This window comes from Micrasema longulum, unplaced genomic scaffold, assembly GCF_059751315.1.
Source record: "Micrasema longulum isolate JH-2025_06_02 unplaced genomic scaffold, ASM5975131v1 h1tg000037l, whole genome shotgun sequence".
In the NCBI taxonomy this organism is placed as follows: domain Eukaryota; kingdom Metazoa; phylum Arthropoda; class Insecta; order Trichoptera; family Brachycentridae; genus Micrasema; species Micrasema longulum.
This window is the reverse complement of record NW_028277244.1, coordinates 253,081-280,271: the sequence shown is the minus strand read 5'-3', so window position 1 is coordinate 280,271 and position 27,191 is coordinate 253,081. Positions and strand designations below refer to the sequence as shown.

The 27,191-nt window shown below is 31.9% G+C and overlaps 1 protein-coding gene and 1 long non-coding RNA gene across 3 annotated transcripts in view; one reads left to right on the top strand and one right to left on the bottom strand.

Annotated features, from left to right (window-relative positions):
• Positions 1-1,043: 1,043 nt before the first annotated feature.
• Aven (Apoptosis and caspase activation inhibitor) lies at positions 1,044-7,298 on the bottom strand. Of its 2 annotated transcripts, none has more exons than XM_088225389.1 (5): positions 6,992-7,298; positions 5,734-5,858; positions 3,830-4,008; positions 2,199-2,763; positions 1,044-1,248 (listed from the first exon to the last, which is right to left on the bottom strand). In XM_088225389.1, the coding sequence occupies exons 1-4, from the start codon at positions 7,024-7,026 to the stop codon at positions 2,524-2,526; spliced, it is 579 nt and encodes a 192-aa protein (XP_088081515.1). In that variant the 5' UTR covers positions 7,027-7,298; the 3' UTR covers positions 1,044-1,248; positions 2,199-2,523. The 2 variants fall into 2 exon arrangements, with proteins under 2 accessions (XP_088081515.1, XP_088081524.1); XM_088225398.1 differs by having other exon boundaries at positions 5,752-5,858; positions 6,992-7,213.
• A 1,711-nt stretch (positions 7,299-9,009) lies between these two features.
• Positions 9,010-27,191, top strand: part of LOC148285382 (uncharacterized) — a 121,093-nt gene continuing 102,911 nt past the window's right edge. The window contains exon 1 of the long non-coding RNA XR_015822141.1: positions 9,010-9,648. This is a non-coding gene — a long non-coding RNA (uncharacterized LOC148285382). The remainder of the gene's footprint in view (positions 9,649-27,191) is intronic.

The window sequence follows — 27,191 nt, the reverse complement described above, 5'->3', positions numbered from 1 at the left end:
TAGGTTTTTAGTTTGCTTTGTTAGTGTCAGAGAGGTTATTATTAAATAAATATTCAAAGTACCTTACATATAAATGTGTCCATTAAACCAACATTCCTTCAATGTACCACTATCATTACAAAACATATACATAATTACAAATAAATATTAAACAATGAATAAGCTCGTTTTATTTATTTGTTACTTTGACATTTATTAAATGTCTCAAAACTCAAAAGGGTTTCAATTAAGAAAGAATTAGAAAGCCTAACCTTTTTTGGTATATTTTGGAAGTTCAGTCGGTAAGTGGAAGTTCAGTGCTATGGGAATTGGATATAAAATTATTTTTTTACGCGCGGTAAAAATTAGAGCATTTACTGCAAAGTTTTCGAAGAAGAAAATGTATGAAAAAATAATAAAAACAAACTACTAGAACGACGTCACTAGTTTTTCCAAATTAACCAATGATAGAGTGTTGTGACGGATTTCCGGTTAACGGGAAGCCAATTCACCAATCAGCAGAAATCACCGAAGAAAACTTGTGATGTCCCACATGGAGTAATTATAAAAAATTATAAAAAATCATAGTTCTGATAATACGATACATAAAAATATGTATATATTTTTTTGACTTTTCAGTTTGTCAAGTATTACTATCAAGTAAATTGAATAAACCACGAAACTTTCTCATTCGTCGTGTTCGGGCGGATGAAGAACACTATTCTGCGTGCAAAATAGAATCAGAACCCGGGACGAGTGTTTTGAACTCGATGGCTACTCTCAATAAAAATCCTAAAAAAGGGAATAGAGTGGGGATATAAGTCCACTTCGAATTGTAGTAGTAGACCGTTCGTCTTCCATGCTCGAGATCTCGGTCCCGGTAAGGAGGACATGAAAATGTGATTTTACACTACAACATTGCATTGTCCCTGGACTGTAAGACTGATCACCTTGCCTTCGTATAACATATGATCGAGATACACTTCATTTGGTTTACCAATGCAGTGCCATTTGCAGGGGGTATGAAGATGATTTTTAATCTTATGTAAAAAAAAAGGTCAATATAAACTTATATTGTACACATGTATTTTATTAAGCACACAATCATCACACAGTGAAAAATTTACAAATACATATAAGAATTTCATAACTATGATTCTAAATATTCATCAAGCCATTTGTCAAGGTCCAAACTATCTGGTACAGTTGTATTTGATGATTTTTCTGGGCTGGAAATGATTTCTGGTGCACTTTTCACAGGGCTGTTTACTAAAAAAAAAGATAAAAACATAATTAAATATGTATTTAACGCGAGGACTGAAGAGACTGGTAAAAATTAAATTGTTATGTATATGTATATGTATATGTATTCAACTGAGTATTTTATGGTTGTAATCATTATTCCACATTAAATCCCATAATTAACCATTGTTATTCTGTAACTAAATTAATAATTATGTAATGTTTAATGAGCACTAGGTCTCAAACTTATAATGACGAAATTCACAAAAAATGTTAGTATCTTACAATATATGTTTATTCAAAGTAGTTTAATTTTCGTGAAATATATTTAAAACTTGCCATTAAGGATGACAATAATTCCCTAGTGGGGACCAGAGAGCAAGTAATGAGAATGTTTTATTGCCTATGCGCGGAGTGCCCAATGGACATACATAAGGGTGCACAACACATAACTGTAATGCAGACTACCAACACAAGAAAAAAAAATAGGGACATATTTAGGGATACCGTTAATTAAAAACTAAACTTGCCGCTTTTTAATTTTGGTAGGTAGGTATGTATGTAAGTAAAAAAACCTTTATTTCCTGTATATTTGAATAAGTTTTAAACATCAACGTTTCTGACAAACAAAACCAATAATTTATGTACATATTTTCTAAAAACCGTGAACAAAATATTAGGTATATAAAAATACGATTCTTAAATTTAGATGCAATAAAACATTTTTTTAATGTGCTGAATGCACTAGGTTTTGTGTGTTTAAAACCATTACATTTAAATGTTCCTCTTGCCTTATTTTATGCATCTGCTACACTGGTGACTTCCCTTATTTTCTGTGATTAGAGCTTTTTTGTAAGACAACATCAAAACAAATGGCTGTTATAACAAATTATTTACTATTTCACTTAAGACATCAAATACTTATTTATTAGAAGTCAACAAAATGTAATCGAAATGGAAAACTTTTGATTGCTTACCTGTTATTATCATTGACTCAGTGTTACCCAGTCCTAAAATTTCATCTAGTTCATCATCAGACTCAATATTGGGATGTTCAGTTTTCTTACATCAACAACTGCATTTGCAGTTTGATTTGTAATTTCTTCTGGACTTTTTAAAGGTTCTTCGTGTTTTACAACAGTTTCCAATACTTCTTGGTTAAAATCATTCAAATTAATATCATCTTGAAAATCTGAATTCATCAAATCTTCTTTACAATCAGATTTAGTTTCGCTCGGATAAATAAGTTTTAGATGCGATCTGGCAATGATTTCCTCCTCTTTTTCAATGGGTAAATTTCTTTTAAACTTGGCCAAATTTTACTGGCAGTGTCTGACATTCTATTAGATTGTTCGGTAGAAAAAGAGAAGGGTCTAATCTGATTCTATCGTAAAATGGTATGCAAGACAGTGCAGAGGAAATATAATTAAAATTAAATGTGAATAAGTCACTATATTGTGATGATTTCTTGTCTGTTGTCCAAGTTTTTTCATGTTTGAATTGGAAATGTCCTCCCCGTGATACTGGCATACTGAGAAGTTTCTGTAAAGACAACAATAAAATAATTTCAATTGTATTCAAATTGAATTTTTTAGCAATCATTCAAAGGCAATATCGCTATTTTACTTTTTATTATACGTAAAAAATTATTTAAAAAAACTACTTAGCAAGTAAAACATGTGTGAAATAAATTTATTTGTTTTTAAAAAAAAATATTCTGCATATTCCAATTCAAATTTCATTGTGAGGAATAAAAAATTCTGGGTTATGCCATAAAAAGAATCCAATTGTAGTTGATATTATTAACACATTTACGGAGACTTTTTTCTCATATAGACACATTTCATAACATTCTAATTTTTCCGAATATTTCAGTTCAAATAAGACCTTATTCGATACATACTAGGACACTTTATTGCAGGCTGTTTTTTATAGGGACACAATATCTCTTCCTACAATATTTACAATTACTTCAGTTTCCATAGGCTATAGCGGTCTTTTTACTCAATGCCTTGGATTGACCCAACGGGTCACTGGCCCACAGGCACGTTCCGGAGTGTCAGTGTATTATTTATTTTATACATAATTGTACATACTTTCACATCAATTGTTGTGTAAAGATTCAAAAGGAATATGAAAAAAGATTCTAAAACATACCTACATCAATAAAACGAGAAAGGGAAACTAAAATTATATTCTGATATATGAAACATATTACTCAGCTTCCTGTCTAGTCTTTTTAGCAATTCATTTATGGACTCAAGCTTTGAAAAAGATTGTTTTTCATTTTGTTCACCAATATGTCCTTGCTTAAAAAGTTTAGCTTAGGGGCCAGAAAAGTATAATGCCTTTGTCCGTAATTTGTTTTTTTCTTTGGGAGCAGAAGTATTGTTTTTTGTCTTTGCCTAGTGTCGTAAATTTGTTGTCCGTCATTATGTCTGTCAGGTCAAATGTACATATGTAATATGTTATAGAACTCAGCTACTTACGCACGAGTTTTATAGCCTATGTATTTTGTCATACTACGCAGATGTATGCTAATATCTAAAATCAGAATATCTAAAAAGCACCTTTTCATGTATTTTAAAGACATTTTGATATAACTTACAGTAAAATCCTCTCCTTCCGTTTTTGCCTCAATAATTTCATAATTATCTACAGGAAGTTCGTAGTTTCTCCAGTTGCTTCTTATTTCTCTCTTGGAAAATGATTTATCAGTGTTTTTTTCATCCATCTCGGTAATTATTTGAGATGGAACAATTGAACATGCCAGAGGTTGTACATCAACTGAAAATATAATATTTGAATATATAAACATTGATTAAACATGGAAGCTGGGAAGCATGTTTTCAAGAGATAGAAGAGTAGAAAAAGATGTTGAAAGAAGAGTGAATGCGGGAACAAAATGAACGGATCACTAAGCAGAGTAATTTCTAATAAAAATATGTCAGTCGAAGCTAAACTGGCAGTGCACAACGGAGTTTTAGTCCCAACACTTATGTATGGAAGTGAAACATGGAACTGGCAGAGGAAGGATGAAAGCTGAGTGAACGCGGTTGAAATGCGATCTCTTAGACGAATGTGTGGGAAATCAATGTATGACAGGGTTACGAATGATGAAATCAGGCGAGAGTGTAAATCTGAGTCAAGTATAATTGATAAGATTAAGAAAGGGTCTCTGAGATGGTTTAGTCACGTAGAACGAATGGACGACGAAAGAATGGTAAAACAAGTATATATGGCGAAAATGAACGGCAACGTGCGACGAGGACGACCAAGGAAGACGTGGCATGATCAGATAAACCAAAATCTTAAGTCTGGTCATGTCAAAAGCAGACAGAACCGAAGGGCATGAATGACAAGATGTATGAATGTGGAAGAGGCTAGGATTGTATGCCAGGATAGACGTGTGTGGCGGTCCATTCTCTCTGCCTACCCCTACGGAGAAATGGCGCGATGGTAGTAGTAGTAGTAGTAGATTAAACATCTTTCTGTAGTGGGATTTAAGCAATAAGGTTCCAACTTTGAAATAGTACATTTCCGATGACAAGTTACAATGTAGCGTTAAATACACTAATGGTCCATGCTTCTGAGAACTTAACCTCAAATTATTCCAGTTTGAAGATGTAATAAAAGCAATGAAATCAGTAATTGGTCAAATAACAAAGTGAAAATGACTTTGGCCCCGTGGCTGTGTAGCGGACTCACGGATCAGCGGCCCGAGGTTCCCACTCTACCACAATGATTCTCATTTTTTAATAATGAGTTATTTACAATTTGTTGAAAATGTTCCCCAAATCTTTTTTGGAATTAAGGTCCATAAGAATGCACATATATATTTCTTTTAAAGTTCTAGTTAGTTCACATTTGTGTTTATTTTGAAAACTTATTCTTTTGCCATAAAAATTACAAAAAAGAAAGCTGCATTGAGAAACAGTGTTTATTTAGGAAGTTTATGATTCACACCATCGACAATAATAATTATTATAGAATTCCCTTTTCACTTATAGATTGCGCAGACACCGTGTTTTGTTATGGTTATTTAATTTAAATTTTGTCGATACAAAGTTTATGAAAAATTATACCTTCCTTATAATTAATGAAAAACTAATAAGATGTTAAAAGATATTGCAAAAGAGTTTTGGTATCTTTTTGAGAAGGGTACATGAAAGTCTAGGCATTTACAGGATTAATGACCTGTCATTTACTGGTTTAAGTGACAACTAAGCACACAAGTAACATTCACTAACCTGCCTACCATACAGATTTGTTTTATGAGTTGATTTTTGTGAAATAAAAGAGCTGAAAACTTTATTGGGTTGGGGGGATTCATCCAAATCCATTCAACTACTAAAAAATCTCCGAGAACAGTTTTCTATTTCTTTTTGGACGAGTCGGTTCAGTAATCAATCTTGATAACCTTCCTAGGGGATAAAATACTGTAGTTGTACACAAGTGTGTACAAACATTTGGTCATAGAAAATATTGTTGAATAAGATTTTATTTAGTTACCAGCTTGCGAAATAGGACCTTTTTGTTTGTGCTTATCCTGCTGTTGGGATTGTGATAAATTATGATCCTTCTTAGGATCTTTGGTTTTGGGTTGTTTATATGGATCTTTGGCTTTATGAACAGTCCTGAAAGAAAAATACAAATGTCATATTTTGATTTATTAAGAAATTAGACTGTCATCGACCTATTAATACACATAGACGCGCCCTAAAAAAATATGATACTTAACTCATGCCCAAACGCTCAGTCATGCCTAACGCGTATTTAGTTGTTCTTCAACCGCCAGCCAGGCGTGACGTTTAGAATCAAAACCAAAATGTCTGCTTGTGTCATGAAAGCGCGTAAAAACCTTTCGGATTGTAAAAAGGATTGTGTAACTTTTCATTGAGAAATTTGTTTGTCAGTGATCAACAAAGCATAAAATAATAAATATTCAAACATAAGTATTAATTTTAAAAAATGTCAAACTACGACTAGTGGCGCAATAGCGAAGCTCTTCTTACTGACAGGGATGCACTGATAGGAATACGTTTTTGAAATATAATAAATGTGAGTTAACATTATTTTTTCATTCCCCAAAATCCAGCAAAAATAAATAAATGGATCAAAATCACAAGGAATTTAAGGACAGGCGCCGGCTCAGTTGGTTAGACGGCCAACTGTGAAACTGGCGCCGCGGGTTCGATTCCCGCCAGTTGCAAGAAAAAATCCAAGAAAGATATTTTTCTTAATTGTTCTGGGTGTTGTGGTGTATTTTTCATTACCTCCTTCCAAATCCCCTCTATCTCACCTGCTGACAAGCCTCAAAATAGAAGCTTAGCGGGTTATTCCTTTAAACAAAAAAAGGAAATAATTTGATTAGGATCCATCAAAAACGAATGTTGATTATTAACATTCGAATATTTTTTTCAATTATTGGCTCTTCCGTAAAGTTGCTACATGTCGCCTACTAACTTTTTCCTTTCCACCGTCGACATTAAATTTTATATAAGTGCGTTTTTTACTAAATTAAATATGAAACAAAAAAAGGTTGAAGCGAAAGAAGGTAACTTGATTTCGACAGAATCTTTATCGCCTCTGCCTAAACTATCAAGCAGAAACTTTGAAGCAAGAAAAAAGAACATTACGCAGTTTGAATTCATTCTACAATAACATAAATTATAAACATTATGTTTAAGAATAAAATAAATTTCTACAATGTCCTAGAATGCACAATTATAAAGAGCAAATTAATAGGATACATGTTTTATTGACTTACTTCCTATTTCTAGATTTGACATCTTTAACATCCATCGTAATTATAATAATTTAACGAATAAGTGTACCACAAAAACTGTTTTATAGATACAAGAAATAAAGCTGGTTTATGTATAATGTATTTTTAAAACGTTAATATTTCGATTGCAAATACATAATTATAGTTAACTTGAGATTACAGTCCGAAGGAAACCTCAAAATTAAAAGTACGTTGACAGATGACAGCTTATTTGAAATCGTTGCCATAATATTTATAACGTCATTAAAAAAAATACGTACAGTTCTTACTAACACATTTAAATTACCGCACAATTTTGAAAACGAAATAATGTAAATGACGCACATTTTGTGTAAAAATTTCGTTTTATATATTGAGAAATAAAAATACAAGATTTTCTTTACTTTACGTATTCTCTTTACATTTTTGCGATAATTTATTTACATTCCTAAGAATGCCCCTAAGGGCATATTTAATTATGCGGCACAATTTTTTTTATCAGTTTCATCCAGAAATATTTGCGTTCTTATGATTTACCCAAATATTTCATTTTGATGGTCATTTTCAACGAGTAAATAACTCACTATTAGAAAATGGAAATCAAGTTGGGGTAGAGTGGGATTCGAATCCGGATGGGATTTGATCCGTGAGCCTGAGACACAAGCCACAGGACCACAACCCAACCCGATATTAATTGGTCAATGGTTTTACCAGAGGTATGATAAATAAATTGTATTGTAATATTTTCTTTACTTAAACGTTAAAAATACGTTTTGAATTATGGAGTTCGACACTTTTAACAAATAAAAAATACGATTGTTAATATACCCCACCACATCCGTATTAATAATTAATATAATATTATGAATTAAATGCTAAATTTGCATATTAAAAATTATTTACGTAATCTAATCATAATATAAAATCATTCATACGTAATAGTGTAAGATTTGATATATTTAAGCTTAAGTAAGAAAAGTAATTTACTCACCTAAAATAATGTTTGCAACGAAAATTAAAAAACGAACCCCTCTTTAAACACTGGCATCTTAGTCAATAAAATAAATATTTATATACTGTGAATATTTATTATTTTTTTATTTCTGATTGACATCGTTTAGTTATAAGAAACTTTAGTTTAAAATAATTCCACTTACCGACTTTTCCATGTCTACCGGTTTCGAGACGTACCCGTCTCTTCGTCAGGATACGAATCAAACCAACATGCAAACCAGTGGCGGCTCCTGACCGAACATATGGGCAGTACATTTCTTTACATTTTGTAAACGTATATATTAAGTTCAATAATATTATAACAATATGACAGGTCTGACGTGATAAACGGGCAATAGTATGACAGATGACAACCCGCGCATCGGAACAAGGAACGCTAAATTTGCCTAACATTATACGCACGTTATAGGATACTAAATCAACTAAATTCGTTTTAATATCATGTCATTACGCATGTTCAAAGTGACATTGCAAACGAACTTCAAACTTCAAATATATTCAAAAATATTTAATAACATTTAGTTAAATGTTTGACCACAAAGTTAATGCTTTAAATATTAATAATATTAAAATAATTCATTTTAACTTTTGAGCAGGGGTGGTAGTGAATAATGCTTACTATTTATATTATACGTACAAAAGTATTATTATTTATACGAACAGTCATATCAAATATATACCGTATATGAACATGAAAAAACAGTAGGTTATTTAAAAATGTATTATGATGCGAAAATGTTGGAAAAATAAACAGGATCCAAACTTTTAACCCTTAAATTTGTGAACTTAAAATCAATATTTGATTTAATATTTATTTTGTTCTGGGTTTAATCAGTACAAATTATTTTTTGTTTTGTTTGTTATTTTAAAAGCGAATACATGATATTCATTTGTAAAACATGACTTTATTTTATTTTATGTTGTATGTTTACACTACTGTCATGCGCAAAGCATTTTCTTGTAAAATATCGTAGCAGGAAAAACAATTCGTCAGTCTGAGGAAAAGTGCCAGTCTAGTCGCACTCAATCCGCGGGAAATCAAGTTTTTCTACCGAAATGGATAACAATGGACTTGCATTAAAACGGCTTTAAATCATATGATATTTTGGAAATTTCATTAAAGTTTAAATGTTTTGCCAACGTATTTAACAGGTGTATTGTAAAAGCAAAAAAGTGCGATTGAAAAGTCGCTAAAATGCAATGAAATAAATTATGTTGTAAATGTTTTCTATGTACGCTCTAATGTTTATAAAATGAACTAAATTGTACGTGAATTTGACTTATATTTGCTCTGAAAACATATGTGATTTCCATTGTCTTTAGTAAAGTGGGTTTGCCCGTATTATTGATATCACCGTTCGCAATTTTTATATTGCGGTGACGCGACGTGACAGCTGTTGTTAGACATGTCGAATGTTTATTATTCTTTGTGAATTCGTGTGTTTAATGTGTTGATATTCCGTGTAGTATTCTTTCATTGACTCCATGCGTTATCGATCAGTTTACTCTTAGAGGGGTGGCGTGGAAAGAGTGCGGAAGCTTTTCGCGTCTCTTTCACTGCACTAGGGGCTGAAAACAATTCGCTGATTACTCTTAGAAAACGGGAAAGAAAGGACGGATTGCAGTCGTGCATTCGGATGCGGAAGGTATGTTTAAAAGCCTATTGTTTGTTTGTTTACGTCAAGTACTCTGAAGTGCATTGTGCACGTGGAGATTTTATGATCAATAAACCCGTCTGCTCTGAAGAGGTTTCGTGCAAGTGGAGTATATTGGCTTCCCGATTAATGGGGTAACGAACTAACTATATTAGGAAGAGAAAAGAAAAACAAAATGTTCAAGCCACTCGGAGAGGAAATGATTAAGTGTCTGGAGTCGCTATTTGGGATTCAGAGCGGATTATTTCAGAAATGCTCGGAATCCACAAAATAATAAGAAGCTACATTATAGTTATTCACAGAACATTAATCTTGCTGAAGGTTTATGCAAGTGTCAGCGATGAAAATACCATAACTAATGATTAACTGCATTTTTAAAGCTCAAATAATATTAGATTTTATTAAATAAGTCGTGCGGGAATAGTAAAACATTTTTGCCGTGTTTATTTTTTTATTTTTATTATAATTTTAATTGATTTAATTCACAAGTATAGTTCCTAGACAAATATATATATATATATATATATATAGTGATTAATACTTACATATACCTATTGAGAAAACATACTTTAAAATATTATACGTAAAATGTATATCTTCTTCGCAGTTTCAATCCTGGGGATTGGTTTGCAGCAAAGTCCTGCATCTCGTCCTCCATTGGTCTCTATTCTCTGCAGCCCTCTTCAGATCGACATATGAGGCGCAGTTTTAAATCTTCGCACACTTGTTCCAAATATTCCCGTCGGGGGCCCCCTCTGTAATTTGTCCCCTCAGCCATTCCCTCTATGATGTCATGCAGGAGACCCTCATGGCGCATAATGTGGCCGCCTCTCTGAGATGGTTTTGATCAGGTGCCTCCCATCTTCGATTCTGCTGAGAACCTCGTCATGAGTGATGTGGTCTTTTCAGGAAATTCCTAATATTTTTCGGTAGCACCACATCTCGAAGGCCTCTAGTCTTTTTTTAAAATCTCTTTCGGTAAGGCACCACGACTCACAGCCTTACATCAATATGCTCCATACATGTCTTGGAAAGTTGCTTTCGGAGTTTTAGATTGATATTATTCGAGTCAATTTTTTTTATTTTTTTGATAAACGCAAGCCTTGCTTGGTGTATGCGGCTGCAATTAGCATATATATTATAATATATGCTAATAAAAAAAAAGTGTTGCCATAAATACACAGTTGTATGCGAGGAGAAAAAAATATTAACACATTATAAACATTCTTTAAAATTCTTAAAAATGTATCTGTAAAAAAAATCTAAGCAAAGCATATCTTTACAAAACTATATTTAAGTAACTGTTTTTATTTATTAAGAACATTATACATACATCAGTTGATTACAGAGACACAGTTTATAGTGACACAACTAGAAAACACCCATGCTTGTGACCTTGCCCCGACCAGCTAGAAAATCCGTGTTGAGTCGGGGCACTTGCAATACATTCATATACATACATTCACATACATACACACACATACATATATATATATATGTTAGACACATTTACACATATACATATTATAATTTATACATAAATTTTAAGTTTACATTTGTCATACTACAAATAGTATTACATATTAAATTACTTATTTTTATTTATTTTACATTATTCATCTATATATATATATACATACATATTGGTCATTCACCAGTTATTCCACATTCTATCACAGTGATTCATTCACATTCGAGAAAACTAATTACTCAATCAGATTTGAATTTTGAAAAGGATTAAGACTTCTTTGTCGCCTGATCCAGTAAATTGAAGACCCTTGGACCGACAGCAAAGAAATGCCTCCTTGGCCAAACTATAAGAAATTACTGATAAATGTGTTTGTAAAAATAAAGTAAAATAAGACCGAAACTTGGTGCAAGAGTAAAAATGACATAATTTACATAAATATTGTGAAGCATTTAAATAAACCAATATACTTAGTACCAGTAGTGATGTCAGATTAAAGCTTGAGATTCCATACAAATCCGAGCTAAAAAGTCATCGGGATGATCAAATTAAATTTTAAAATACCTGTATAAAGTAAAGTAAATGTTTTGATACGGAATGTCACCTAATGCATTCAAAGTTTGAATGAAGTATCATTTAATATTATATCTGGCTATTTGCCGCAAAATGCATCTTTTAGATTTTGTCGTTAACTAAAATGAGTTAAGTGATTCTTTACAACGAAGTATCCTAATATAAATACAAAATAATATGTTCAATACACAATGACGCAAAATACATTAGAATTCTACTAAGGTTTGCTGTGTTCTGCAAAATATACATTTTAGGATGTGTGGGAAGCCAGCCAGACTTTAAAAATCATCAAAACTGGTCAAATATGAAGCATATTTTTTTGTTGATTGATTTGGTGTTTATTTTGTAGAACTCCATATTTAAACTTATAATTAGAAATCAAACGAATGTGAAGATTATTTGGATTGAATGTCCTTATATAGTTATTTAATTCAAGGTACTTAGAAAATAAAAATAATCTTTTGAACTATAGCATGTACATTAATTAAGGGAAAAACCAATGGTTAAGGGTGAGGCTAAGTGTTTAATAGGTAATGGGGAATTTAGGTATTTATATTTAAATTTCGGGGAAAATATAACAAAATGAGTATTTATTGACATACAAGTTTGAAAATGCCCTAATAAGGCGAAACAATTGTCACGAAGTTTTTATTTTTATATGTTTATATTTGTAAAAATAAAATAAAGTGTTCAGTGGAGTCAAATCAGTGTTTGATTTCTAATTGTGAGTTTATAATTTTTTGTGTGATAATAAAATAATGTATGCACTATTTATCATTTGTCAAAGAAAAAAAAACATTCCAACGGTTGTGTACATTTGATTATTCACAATTTCACAAAAGTTCTATCTCAGTTTCACTTTTCCATGGCTAGATGCTTTCTGCATTACTACGTTCAATTACTCTGAGATCACTACACGTAACAACGCTGTGATTCACAAGAATTTGTGACATATCAAGGTAATTAATTTATATGATGTTAAAACCATTTTTATTATTTTTTTCATACGAACTTCGCCGTACTTAAATTGCTTTAATTTTTACAGTTTAAAATTTCCACAATTACAAGTTGCACTGAGCTTCCTCATTGTCTTTCATCCAGCTCCTTAATGCGCAGGAACAACTGTTCTGAGTATGATCTTATTTCTGACCGCATACTCCCCCCAGCCAAATTATAACTTAATAGTATTTTTTTCCCTATATGGAACAAACCCGAACTACACAAAACGTTGGTACTCGCTTTATCTGATAAGAATCACACACTCATGTATTTACAGGCATTGTTAATTGTTAAGAAAACAAAGTATATTTTTCTTACATTATAAATAAATTAACAATTAACTACACAAATAACTAGGTTATTGTGTTTTGTAAATAAACGTATATAACATCTGTACCCGAAATGATAAAACACGGGAGTCACATTGAACGAATTGTTCAGGAAACAAGATTTTGTGATTGTACAATTTCCGAAACATAACTTTTATACTAAATGAAAAAATTTTAACCTATAAGAACTTTCAATGTAAAACAATGTTTTTTAAAAAATAATTGAGGGTATTAAACATAAAACGGAAAATTAGTTATTGGTGCCAAAATAAACTATACATAAAAACCTTCCTAATAATAGCGTAATTCAAAACCGTCTCTAAATCTTGCAAAAACAGATTTCAACTATACTACTTGACACCGCAAACTTATCATTCTCCATTTAATTAATTAAGCATAATTGGATTGCGGATTGGAGATTCTTACTGGTTGTTAAAAATAACATATGAAAATAACAAATAATTTAAAAAAATATATATACAAATGGCAATCATGGAGTTTCGCATTATATTAATAAATTGTGTATGCGCATGGGTGTATGTACATGTGTGTGTATGTATATATGTGTATATATGTGTGTGTATGTGTGTATGTATATGTATCAACATGTGTATACGAGTAAATTTATATTTTATTAGTCTGTGCTTTCTATTAACTTGTTAACTATTATTGTCTAACTTGGAACGGGGTTTGTACCCTTGTTAGCCGGGCAAAGTGAACATAATATTGTATTTATGATAAAATGTTCAAATAAATAAGTAAATGAATAAATAAATTAGAAATCTCACAATTCTTTTTTCAAAGTATTTCGCAAATATCTCAGTAACTCCTTCAATGGAGATTTCTGAGTTTGCTTCTAATATCCTAAATTATTATAGTACCTACATATTCCAAAAGATGTGAGTTAATTTAAGGAAAAGTCGTGCGAAGAAAAAAAAAATTATCTGCTAAAAATATTTTGAGTTCGTCTAAATTTTTGTAGAAAAGGAGTGGATTTCACCGCCTAGGGATTTATTAAGATTAACATCTCACAACAGAGATAGAGAACATTTAAGAGAAGTAAATAGGCAAGTTTATGCATTTACTGGGCTTATGAACTGTAATTGGCTGGTTAAAGCGGCCACTTTACCCACTGTGTAACACTCACCATTATCCCTACGTTTAAACATCTATATTTCTCCGAATCGCTGAATATTGTTTATTGATGCGGATGAGATTCATGGGACTGAGCTCTTTAACTTCACAAAAATCAACGGATGGAAGAATTGAAGAAATACGGATGTTCAAACATAGACTGAATGGTGAATGATACACAGTGTAAGTACAAACATTTTTAAAAAAAATCATCAGTGCACGTAAGTGTTAGCTACCAATAGCATGATCATATGAGCACGTTGGTTTTATATGTTTGTGCAACTACTATGGTGATGGTGTATAGTGGGATTTGCATGTTAGTGTTATTAGTACCCTGACAAAGATACGGGGACTTTTTGAAACCAATTAGTACAATAATTTACAAATAATCATGTGTTCATCGTACCATACGACATTTCTTAGGAATCCATATGTTTACTAACTGAGATGGATATGTTCCCATCATCACTATGGCTGCATCGTCTGCGTGGCATGTGATGTTAACGACCTTATTTCCCTTAGTAGATTCACCACTTTCTCCATTTTTAAAAGCATTAAAAAATATATATCCTGCTTGTGTAAGAAATGGTTTTTGGCGTACATATTGTTGTGCTATATTTAGTTATAAAGGTGCTAAACTTGTTATGTTTCTTTGTTGTTCTCAATATGTGTTTTTTTTATGTCAATATTATTTTTGTCCCGAATTGAGTTGTTATAACTCCTGAGAATGTAATTCAATGAATTATACTTGTAAATTTTTTGTGTTGTATGATTTATAAATAAATTTTTTTTTTTTTTACTATTAATACTAAAAAAATACAACTGGGATGGAGAGAATACCTTAAGAAGGGAATATGGAAGTCTAGGCATTTACAGGGCTTATGACCTGTCGTTAGCTGGTTTAAGTGGCCACTTTACACACGGTGTAAAATACGTTTTACCACAAAGTAAATAGGTATTTCAACATTAAATATTAATATTAAAAGTAGGCAATTTATTACATAACTATGATATATTATTAGGGCTCAGTTGGTTAATAATCAAGATGGCGATATATTTTAATGGTATTTTGGGAGGTAGAAAAATGTAAGCATTTCCGATATGTTTAGCGTCACTTCTCAACTTGCTGATGTTATGTTTTTGCACGTAATTTTGACGCAACGCTTTCACAACTCGAAGCAGATGGTTGAAACTTCCATCTTGTGATCCTATTTTTGAACTGAAACAACTGTAAATAAACTGAATGATTTTCCTGCACAAGGTGATATACTATGCTTCTTGACTACCTATCGGCCGTTTGTATCGGGATGGATTGGGGCGGAGATTCTAGTGAGGAAGTTCAGATCAAAGCAAAGAGGAAGAGATTTACGAAGTCCAAAATAACTGAAGTGAAAATGTGGCGAAAATAAATATTCTATGGCTTGCTGGTGTAACATGGCGTCCAGAACAAGAAAAATGAAGCCAAGTTTTGTGTTCCGTACATTATTATTTATTAAGGGCATGGTTGTAAATAATCCTTAAACATTTAAAGTTAATTTATTTTTGACATAAGGAATTTTACTTGCTCGTAACTAAATGTTTTAATAAGTATAAATAAAAAGTGTCTGACAGGTAAAAAGGTGCGATAAACGGAATTAATGACAAATTAGGGTACAATCCTAAACTGATAAAAAAAGTCAAAGGAAAATAATCGTAAAATTTGTAATCTATCAAAATAAACGAAAATTATAGTGGATTTTTGTTTTTTTTTTTTACTTACTAAAAGGGGAAAACAGTGAACAATTTAAAACTCACAAAAATAAAAAAAGTAATAAAATCGACACAATAGTTAAAGAAATTATGAAAAATTAAATGAAATTAAAAATATACTAATAATTTGGTAAAAATCGCCGAGTAAAATCTACAGATTAAAATCTACAGAGCAAAATTTAAAAGTTACAAAATAGACTAAATGCGTAACTTCATTATAGTAAATGTATCAAAAGAAGTCGCTTTATTCGTTTCTAAAAAGATACTAAATTCTTTATCCATAGTTGGTTGTAATATATATAGTATTAATAAATAAAACACGTATTTTAATATTTGATCACCCTTAAAAATAGTAAGTCATAATCAAATTATTTCAATAAATATTTTATTGATTTTATAATTTGAAAATACATAATTTTATAAAAAATATTTAAACTTAAATACAGGAGCATGATTTAAAAAAATATGTACCCAAAACATTCACGATTATCATTATGCTCAGACGTTTGGGAATTTTATTTTTACAATATCGTTAAATTGCTTATGACGTCAGAATTTTATTTTTAGCCATTTTATTATAGTTTACAAATTTAAAGAGTTTGTTCAACTCTCTTCTTTACGTGGTACGGGATTATGTAAATATTTCCAACAGTTTTCATTTAAACTTTTAAAAATCATTTCCTTAATGTGAATTATGAAACATTAATTCGTTTATTTAAGGAAATACGTCTTTCAAAAGTGGTATTATTTATTACGTCGCTAAAATGTTACATTTGATAATTCAGCAATGACATTCGACACGACATGTGTCTAAATTAATACTAGGATAATCCTGATTAAAAATGCATTCACCTCGTGTAAATTAATTTTTTTTTTTTTTACATTTTTTTTTTTTTTTTTTTGCACCACAACAGGCCAGGAGGCCTAATTACAGTGGTGAATTACATCACAGAGCACCCAGGCTTGAGAAAAATCACATTTTAATTTTTGTGTTCTCACCGGGAATCGAACCCGGAACCTTCCGTGCGTGAATCAAGCGTCTTGACCACTACACCACGGAGGCCGCCAAACAGAAGGTACACAAATAAATTCATGTATTTTTTTACATATTATTAGTTGAATAAGATTTTGTAAATGACCTTAATTTTATATTTACGTAAATTAAGTTTTTAAAGTGACCAAACAATTTTTGGAAAATACAGAGTTATAGACATCACTTTAAACATTGTGTAACTTTTGATACTGTGTATCGTCGACATAAATTTAAAATGCCGTGACAAAGAGACCATTATGCGGATGACCAACAAATCTATTTTTACTGCTCTCCTCAAGATATAAACAATTTAAAAAATCGTGTGTCTCAATGCATCCAAACCGTCAACAACTGGATGTCGTCAAACAGACTTAAACTCAATCCATCTAAAACTGAGCTTCTATTGACAGCGACAAAAAAGCGACCACACCTTTTAGACCGATCTCCAATTTCAATCACAGGTTGTGATCTTACCCCTAGTACAAATGTTAAACTACTGGGTGTTCATTTAGATTCAGATCTTTCTCTTCATTCTCAGGTCAATAAAACGGTAAGTGCTGGTTTTTTCCATCTCCGACAGATCAAATCCGCGCGGAGAAATATTCCTATAGATGCAACTAAAGCTCTTGTAAATGCTTATGTCGTTTCGCGTCTAGATCACTGTAATGGAATATACGCAAATCGCAAATAAACTTCAATCTGTTTTCAATGCAGCAGCAAGGCTTATTACGGGAGTAAAAAAATATTCTCACATCTCACAACATCTTCGAGATTTGCTCTGGTTAAAAAGCCCGGAGAGAATAAAATACAACCTGTGCTGGACAGTATTCAAATCTCTTCATGAAATGGCTCCAAAATACCTATCGGACCTTTGTATTAGAGAAAATACACGTCAAAGAAAATCTACTCTTAGGTCAGCATTTGATTCAGGAAGAGGAAAACTTGTCGAAATCCGGCGCTCCCCAAACACTAGATTTGGAGATCGTGCTTTTGGCGCCGCCGGCCCCTCTGCCTGGAACCAATTGCCTTCAAACTTACGAATCATCGACAGTCCCAGTCAGTTAAGATCCCAACTAAAATTCCACTTCTTTAGACTATCATACTCTCAATTTTAAATCTGAAAATATAATATATCACTTAAATTTAGTTAGAATGTAAGTTTAGATATACAATTGTAAAGAGCACTTGAGGTGATCTTTTACAAAAATGGCGCTATATAAATCAGCCAAATTTTATTATTATTATTAAAGAGAAAATTGATCAAAAGAGGGTAAACTATTTTTAAAAAGTAGGGTGGGTGCAATAGTAGTTGGACATTCTACAGTTAGTTGACATTCTAAATCTAATGGTCAAAAATAAATAAATGTAATGCGTTCATTTTAAGAAAAAACGCAAAAAAATGTTTAAATTTTATGTTGAAGATAAATTATTATGTTTGCTTATTTTTGACCCTTAGATTTAGAGTGTCCAATTACTATAGCACTCATCCTAATTCGTGATTTTGTTGATAATATAATTGGACGGGTGTAGCACGCAGTTTTGTGTTTGAAATACAAAAACCAGGGCCGCGATTACGAACGACTATCTTCATATGTATATACTGAGACGGTAAAACTAATATCGATATTTATGTGCGAAAGTGTGTATATTTGTATGAAAATCAAAGTATCTTCGTCGGTAATCCGTAATTGAACATGTTTAGAAAAAAATAAATAAACATATTCTATTTTTCATACAGAAAACATAATTGTACATTGTAGATTAAATTGAAGATAAATTTTAACCTCCCATCAGAATACGTACCCAGAATTCTAGACGAGTGTTTTCGACTCGATGGCTACTTTCAAATAAATATTCCGAAAAAGGAAATCGATTTGAGAAGTCTGCCTTGTAGTGTAGTGCTTGGCGCATTCGCCTACCACGCTTTAGGTCCCGGGTTCAATTCTGGATAAGGCCTCCAATGGTTTTGTGTTTTAATCTCTAATGTTTCATCGTCCGTGAATTAGCACCTGAGGCGAAAGACCGATTATCGTGCCTTTATGTATCCAGAAATATTGATATACGCTACAATGCAGTGAATAAATATTATGATACCGGTTGGTCCTTTGAGCCGGATCATTATGATGGCAGACGCGGGAGTGAAAAAGTTTATCTATTTTTTTTTTATCAGGCCTGATAAAAATCACATTTCAATCGAACGTTGAACCAGGAAGGGTGTGCGTGGATGCCAATTTATTACCTAATTTATTAATTAAGTAGGTACCTAATTTACTGTTTGTATTTGTTAATGGGTATGAGGGCACTACTGACAAAAATTGAAGACCTTGTTTGAAAAACGGAAAATGTCATTTTTTCCCGATTTCATTGTTTGATTCTGAAAATCAAGAAAACTATCTCCCTCAAACGAATTGATATAGTTTAGTTCACTACTTCATAGAACCCTTGATTTTTTTCTTGTTATATTGAAATTTAAAGTAAACATTTTTAACAAAAACGTTTATGAAATGTCTTTCATTATTTAATTTTGTTTGAATTTATAGAAAATTCTTAATAGTTTATTCTAATTTGAATTACATTATGTTTCTTTTTTTTTATACGTATAATATTTATATAGGTACTTTTGAGTTCTATTCAGTGCTTTGAGAGAATATCTATGATTTTCTTTCATTGTAATAATATATTTATTAAAATTTTTGTACATAATGTTATTTGTCCATTGATGGGCTTATTGCCAAATGGCAACTTCTTCCTTTAATTTTAATTTAAGTAACATAACATATTCAATAGAAAAAAAGATTAAAATAAACGTATTTGTTTATTAATTACCTTAAATCAAAACTATTACTCAATGAGAAAAAGAAAAAAAGAGGAATAAGGAAAGGAGGAGAGATTATGGAAGAGAAAGGAGATGTTTCTTCAGACGTGATTTAAACAGAGATAATGTAGTATCATCTTTGATGGTGGATGGGAGATGATTCCACAGTCGAGCCGCATGGACACTATATGAGTTAGAGAAGAAAGAGGAATTGTGGATGGGTATTAAGAGAGTGCCTTGAGAATTAGAACGAAGAGGTAAACCATGAACCGATAAGCGTTGAAATTTTTCACGCAGGTATATAGGAGCGTTAGGACTATGAAGTACATTGAACAGAAGTGAGAAGGAGTGATAGTCTCTCCGCTGTCTAATTTTGAGCCATTTCAGCTGCCTACGATAATCAGAAATGTGGTCATATTTCCTAAGACCAAAAATATACCTTATGCATGTATTCTGAAGTCGTTTAAGTTTATCGAGTTGCTCACAGCTTAAATCAGTCATATTTGTATATGTATATATGCCTACTAATCTCAGTAAACCCGCGGTAGGTAATCAGTTTACACACTCCTGAAAAATGGTTGGTTCGTGACTTTTGTGGTTTTTAAAACAAGGTCTTTAATTAGATGTACTTGATGAAATTAGGTCAATTTATGTAAATTAATAGCTTCTCCCCTCAGTTTCCGTCAAAATAAACGTTTAGTTTAACCTCAAACGCGTGTTATTGCGTAGAATTTTCGAAGGGTAAACTAAAGGTTTAATTTAACCCGTTTGTTTTCATCGGGGCTAATCGAAAAGACACCACGCCTGTAATGACATAAGTGCCCTCATAAATTACCCTGTTGAACTTTATAATAACAATTCGTGCCAAAATGTAATAGAACATCCCCAACTCCCGTGGTAACTGGCTACCCCTAACAAGTCCTTGACATTAAATAAAATTTTCGCCTTTATTTTGTCAATTCGAATCGAGTACTTAGTGAAATTGTATTTTAACTTGGACATTCAATGCAAAGTTCAGAAGCTCTTTTTTTCTTCTTTTATTTGTTAATAGACTATTAAACTATTTTTTTTTAAAATTATTTTTATTTTTCGTATTATCAGCGCTTTGATTTTTTTAAGTTCTGTAATTTTAAAATTATTCCGCCTGTGCCGCCACAAGTTTTCTTCAGTAAGTTTTGCTGATTGGTGAATTGGATTCCCATAAACCAAAATCTATCACAACCCTATCATCGATTGATTCGGAACAACAAGTGACGGCGTTTAAAGTAGTTCGTTTTTATTAAAACCATTTTCAATATTTTTTTCTTCCATTTTCGAGAAACTTTGCCGTACAATTAAATACTTTAATTTTTACGAGAGGACAAGGGTAGCATTGCCAACCTCTAAGTGGGGTAGCTACTATTGTGTCAAAAAAATTTGCAAGGACGAACTTTAGCCCTAAAAAATTGGAGGATTAAATTGTACGGTATAGTTTCCTGAAAATTAGCAAAAAAAAAAAAAAAACTGGTTTATATTAATCAACCAATGATAACAGAGTTATGGAAGATTTCCGGTTTGCTTGACGTCAATGAATCAATGGGCAGAACGGATCTAGAATAAGCGGAAGAGAACCTCTGACGTCACACGCGGAGTTATTTCAGGAGTTCAAAACGTTAAAAACTCATAGCGCTGATAATACGATACATAAAAATTAAATAAAAAAACCATTCTATGTTGTAATTAGATTATATTGGGAAATGTTTAAAAATCCTTAGAATTTCAATCGAATTCGGTGGATCGGTAAATTGCTCCAAAATCGGCAGATTTACCGAAAAATCGGTAAGGCTGGCAACACCGATGCAGATGAAGCGATGTCTGTATGCTAAGAGCCAAGACAAAATAAAGTGGCATTGTATTCTTTATGAAACGGCCGCGGCGCGGCGTGACAAACCAAGTTTGTTCGTTTAAAAATTCAATCAATTTATGCATATTATACAAATAAAATAACAATAACACAAAACATGTATTGTTTTGTATGTTCCTATGGTTGTTAAATTCTCATAAAAATCGCCATAAAATGAACAACATGCCCCGTAATATCCCAATAGGGCAAAATTCTTACTAGACCGAAAAAATAACAAACAAATAAAAGGTCTTCAGAATTCAAATTTTATAGCTTTTTTCTCTCGTTCTGATTTTAAACTGGTCTGTCTAAATTTAGACGCGTTTCTTACTTACCGATTCCTAACTCAAACGCGCGCGTGCGTTGCACCACTAGGGACATTTTTTTTAGAAATAGATAAAATACATTTAATATTATATTTTTTCTTAACCAATTCAGGTCATTTTTTAAAAAAATATTAACGACCCAATGACATTACAACTAAATGTTAAAAATAAATACAAATAGAAACCGCACAAACATAACACACACATTTAGCAAAGACAAAACAAAAAAATATAATAATATTATAATTTAAATATTCAAAGTGCATGTTCTAAATACATAAGACTTCGAGCTAAGCCATGCCAACCTCCTATATCCTACACCATAGGTTCTCAAACTTATTTTGCCTACCGTCCACTGCGAGAGTGATTTTTTTTCTAGATACCCATAAAAAAGCTTAACACAAAGTAAATTAATGCCATACCGGCCGTAACCAATTTGTACCTTTTATATGCCTTTTGAAAACCTTTTTTAAGTCAGCGATCGCCCCCCTAGACCGCCTCAACACCCTCAATTTTTTCTGGGCCTTCAGCCGCCCCCCGATGACCTTCAGCGCCCAAGAGAGGGCGTAATTGCCCATTATTCGAAAGACTGCGCTACACTGTATCGTATATTAATGAGGAAGAGATCCACGAAAATTAGGGTGATCTACTTAAAATAACTCCAAGGTCTGCGAAAAATTCACTAATCTGAACGTTGAGGCATTAAAACCAAAATTGCTATTAGACTATTTAATAAACAACAAATTTCGACTTTTAATGACACAGTTAGGAACATAAACTAAATCAATTAATCGTTTGTTAAATAGATTTCATAGAATCTCTTGCAAACGCCAATCAATCAATCATATTTTTACAATTCTAAATTTATAATTAAATACCGAAAAACATAAATTCGTTGCCTAGCTGATGTGTTTACATTTTTTTACAGTTGTCAAAGCTTGACAATAGGGAAATATCAAATACTATGAACACCGATAAAAATACACGAAATGGATTTAGAATAATTAATTGTATTTTCAAAATCAATACGGATATTGTGGAGAAATGTTTTCATACATAAATGTATAAAATAAATTTAATAAAAATACGTTGCTAGAAAAACGCGACGTGTTTGGCCTTGGTAGTTGAGACGCCAAGACTCGTGATAATGTTCTAAACTTTTGATAGACAGGAACAAATAAACATGAATCGCGACGTATTAGGGGCGTAGCCAATGGAATGACCATTTTTGCGGGAATTCAAAATTCAAAATTTAAGAATATTTTTATGCTACTAAAAGAAAGTCATATTAATTCCTGTGTTGTTGTATTTGGAGCGTACATATATATATTTTTTAAATCCTAGTAGTGGGCACAGTTAGTCTTTTTTTATTTCTAGAGTGTTAATGCTAAGAACATTTCTTTGTTTTAAAGTCATTAATATTGGTGTTAACTTAAGTAGTATTCGTTTTTTTTTAATTTGCACTTGGAGAAAAACAAAAAATAGAGGTTATACGTTATTCGAAAGAAAATTTTCTGCTGATTTTTTTTGTGTCCTCTCGTTCTCTTCGTTTGGATAAAAACGGACACAACTCTTTTTTTAAATTATTTTTTATTTTAAGCCAATCAACAGGCTTAAGTAAGCCCTAACATATTGGCATTAATAAGTCTAAACAGTCTTAAAATCTAAAATCAACTCTTTTTTTAAATTATTTTTTATTTTAAGCCAATCAACAGGCTTAAGTAAGCCCTAACATATTGGCATTAATAAGTCTAAACAGTCTTAAAATCTAATTTAATTTACAAAATGTGTAATTAACAAAAGGTATAAATATGGCATAATCTAAGCGGAAATGGCAAGTGTGACATTGCGATTCAGGAGAGACAACACCTCTTGCTTCTAAAATGTCCGCCTTTGCTGTAGGAACACATCGACAGTACCGTTTAGTGAGATTTCGTTCTCTGTTCTGAGGATCCTTGGCAGAGGGGAAAAGAATCCGATGTTAGTTTTATAATTTCCCACAGCAAAGACAGGATTGGTACGCAAGTTATAGAGAGGTATATTTAGGTTTATCTGAGCAGGGATATCATGGGCATCTATACAGTAAGACTCTAGAGGATAGACTAGAATCTTTTATATAAAAGATATAAAAAAGTCGGTATGTTATGAAATATAAAATGAGTTAACACCAGATCATTGGCATAAGAAGTTTTTGCAAATAATTCGTTAATCGTTACTATAGAACATCACAAAATATTTTTGAAGAGATACTTTGAATTCACAGAGACTCGAGTTAAAAATGTCGATATGAGAGGTACATTCATTTCCTAGTCTGTGTATACGCGGTATACGTGAGTGACAAAGATAGTTGGTTTAAGAAAGGTGACAGTAATATGGAGTATTTTATCTAGTTCTACGTGTTGGTATATTAATATTGAAATACAATATACCAATTTATTACATTTTCATAAATATATTGACATGTGACTGTCGCTGTTTTTTAATTATCTCTATGAGGCTCTCTAGAATTTTGCTCAAACAGCTCTCTTCTAGAGCATAAAAACAGAATCAGAACATACCGTAAGAAATAATGCTGTGAGAGAAGCTGAAAAAATTCTACCTACTAATAGCTGATCGATTACAACACAGATGTGACATTACTCATAATTTTGAAAATACACGTAAGATCCACCCCTGTTTTACGTTTCGATAATAAAAACAGTTTAAGGGGTGATGGCGACGATATTTTTACGTAGCTACCTAATCGAGAAATTAGGCAGTCGAGCAAGAAGAATACAGATCTCTGTATCTATCTATGTAGGTACTGATCTTGTAAATCCTATGTTTATTATTCAAACTGCGAGTGAACGTTCCCGGAAACGGATGAGGAATAGATAAAATCCATAGACACCGTATTTGTTTATTTATATAATTATTTAATGATAGTTGGTAGGTAAATATCTTACAAGCCTATTAGGGATAAGCGTATCAAGGATGTTTATCAAACATCCTTGGAGCGTTTATGTATACAAAAAACTGATAAGTTTGTCGGAGGATATTAATAAAATCTTGTTTTTAATTAATAATCACAATTAAATTTACATTTTTTTTTCTATACGGGCAAAAAACCCTTTAAAGCAAATAACTCTATCATCAAACTTCTATCCGCACACGGTGGTCCAAAGGAAACTGCATTATTTAATCAAATGCAGCGTATATAGATCATCTGTTAAACGGAAGTAAGGTGACCAGTCTTACGCTTCGTGTGCCATTCTAGAGACAACAAAACATTTCGGAAAAAAACAACCATTTGAAAAAATATTTGAGTTTGTCCAAACGTTTATAGACAAGAGACCGGATTTCACCCCCTCGGGAGTAATTAAGATTCACAAATTACAACAGGGATGGAGAATACTAGGGAGTTGAACCTAGTCCGTGTCTACAAACATTTTGACAAACTTTAAATATTGTTGATAAATCCACCTGGTCCATGAAGAAGTAGAGAAATTGAAAAAAAAACAAGCGTTACCAGTATGTTAGTGAAATAATTCAATCAGATCAATCTCACCCGCATAAATAAAGATTTTAGCTCTTTAACTTCACAAACATGAACAGATGTAGATGTTCAAATATGGGCAAAATGGTGAATGTAACATGGTGTCAACAATATTTTGAGTTTGTCCAAATTTTTGTAGACAAGGACTGGATTCGACTCTCTGGGGAGCTGTTTACATTAACATATTACAACAGAGACGAAGAACATTTAAGAGAATGTAATATAGAAGTCTAAGCATCTACAGGGCTTAGGACCTGTAAATGGCTGGTTTAAGTGGCCACTTTACACACTGTGTAACATTCACCATTCTGCCTATATTTGAACATCTATATTTCTTCAATTCTTTCATCTGTTGATGTTTGTGAAGTTAATGAGCTGAAACCTTTATTTATGCAGGTGAGATTCATTTAATTGAATTATTTCACCTACATATTTGGCAACGCCTGAAAATGTTATTTTTTCAATTTCTATACTTCTTCATGGACCAGGTGGATTTATCAACAATATTTTGTACTATTAACGAATAAAAATGTTTAAAGGCAGAAGAAAAATAGTTCTTTGTCAGGCCGATGATAGGTTACCGTACAGAAATCAACCTTTTGCTTTCAGGTCATAATAATCTGATGATGTCATGTGACGAGTGATGATTTTATGAGCATATTTTATATTCTGTAAGGCACCTCGGAACTTTGGCTAGAGCCAATATTGTCAACGTCGCGTCGGTAGGTACTTATTATAAATTATTTCCATATTCAAATTTATGGCAACACCGAGGGGAAGTGTTTTTGAGAAGGGAATATGGAAGTACAGGCATTTACAGGACTTAAGACATGTCATTGGCGGCTCGAGTGATCACCTTACGTTCTACCTATGTTTGAATATCCGCGTTTTCTCAATAGATTTGATAATCAACCACTGGCGGCTCCTGACCGAAAACATTGGCAGAGCATTTCTTTACATTTTTTCAACTTGTAACTGGCATATTAGGTTCAATTATATTATAACAATATGACAGGTCTGACGTGATAAACGGGCAATAGTATGACAGATGAGAACCCGCGCATCGGAACCAGGAACGCTAAATTCGCCTAACATTATACGCACGTTATAGGATACTAAATCAACTAAATTCGTACTTTCAGTTGTTGACTTTTATGTAGTACAAGTGTAAAATTCAATATTTAGGAGTAATGATGGATTCAAAACTTACATTTCATCAAAACCTTAAGATGGCCATTGTGTCGGATACCGATAAATATTTATTATTTATTTTGTCTATTTTTTAATATTAATTTAATGATGAAATTTACCACATAATATTTGTGGAATTTAATTCAATTAGAATCTAGTTGATACTGAAATTCGTATTATTGTGAAATTTATTACAGTTTATTTGGTATTTAATATTTTATATTTGAACTTAATTTCGATATTTGAAGATACGACGCCCTTTGTTTTAATTTATTTTAATTTGGCTAATTTAGAATCATTATTTATTTTAGAATTTTAGGACTAACTTTCAAATTTCACATTATGAGTATTTTTTTCTTCACCCAGAGCGAGAACGCACGCCATTGGGTAAAAAAATAAATTCTTACGAATTATAAATAATTAAATAGTAAGAATATTTAAAGCGTTAATGTTGTGGTCAAACATTTGACTAAACGTTATTAAATATTTGTGTCTAACCA

Excerpts from the sequence above, each read along its gene's own strand:
- Aven (XM_088225389.1), bottom strand. The coding sequence starts at position 7,026 with ATGGATGTTAAAGATGTCAAATCTAGAAATAGGAA. Across the intron at positions 4,009-5,733 it reads AGGTCCTATTTCGCAAGCTG|TTGATGTACAACCTCTGGCA; the intron begins GTAACTAAATAA and ends TTATATTTTCAG. Across the intron at positions 2,764-3,829 it reads CGGAAGGAGAGGATTTTACT|AAACTTCTCAGTATGCCAGT; the intron begins GTAAGTTATATC and ends TTGTCTTTACAG.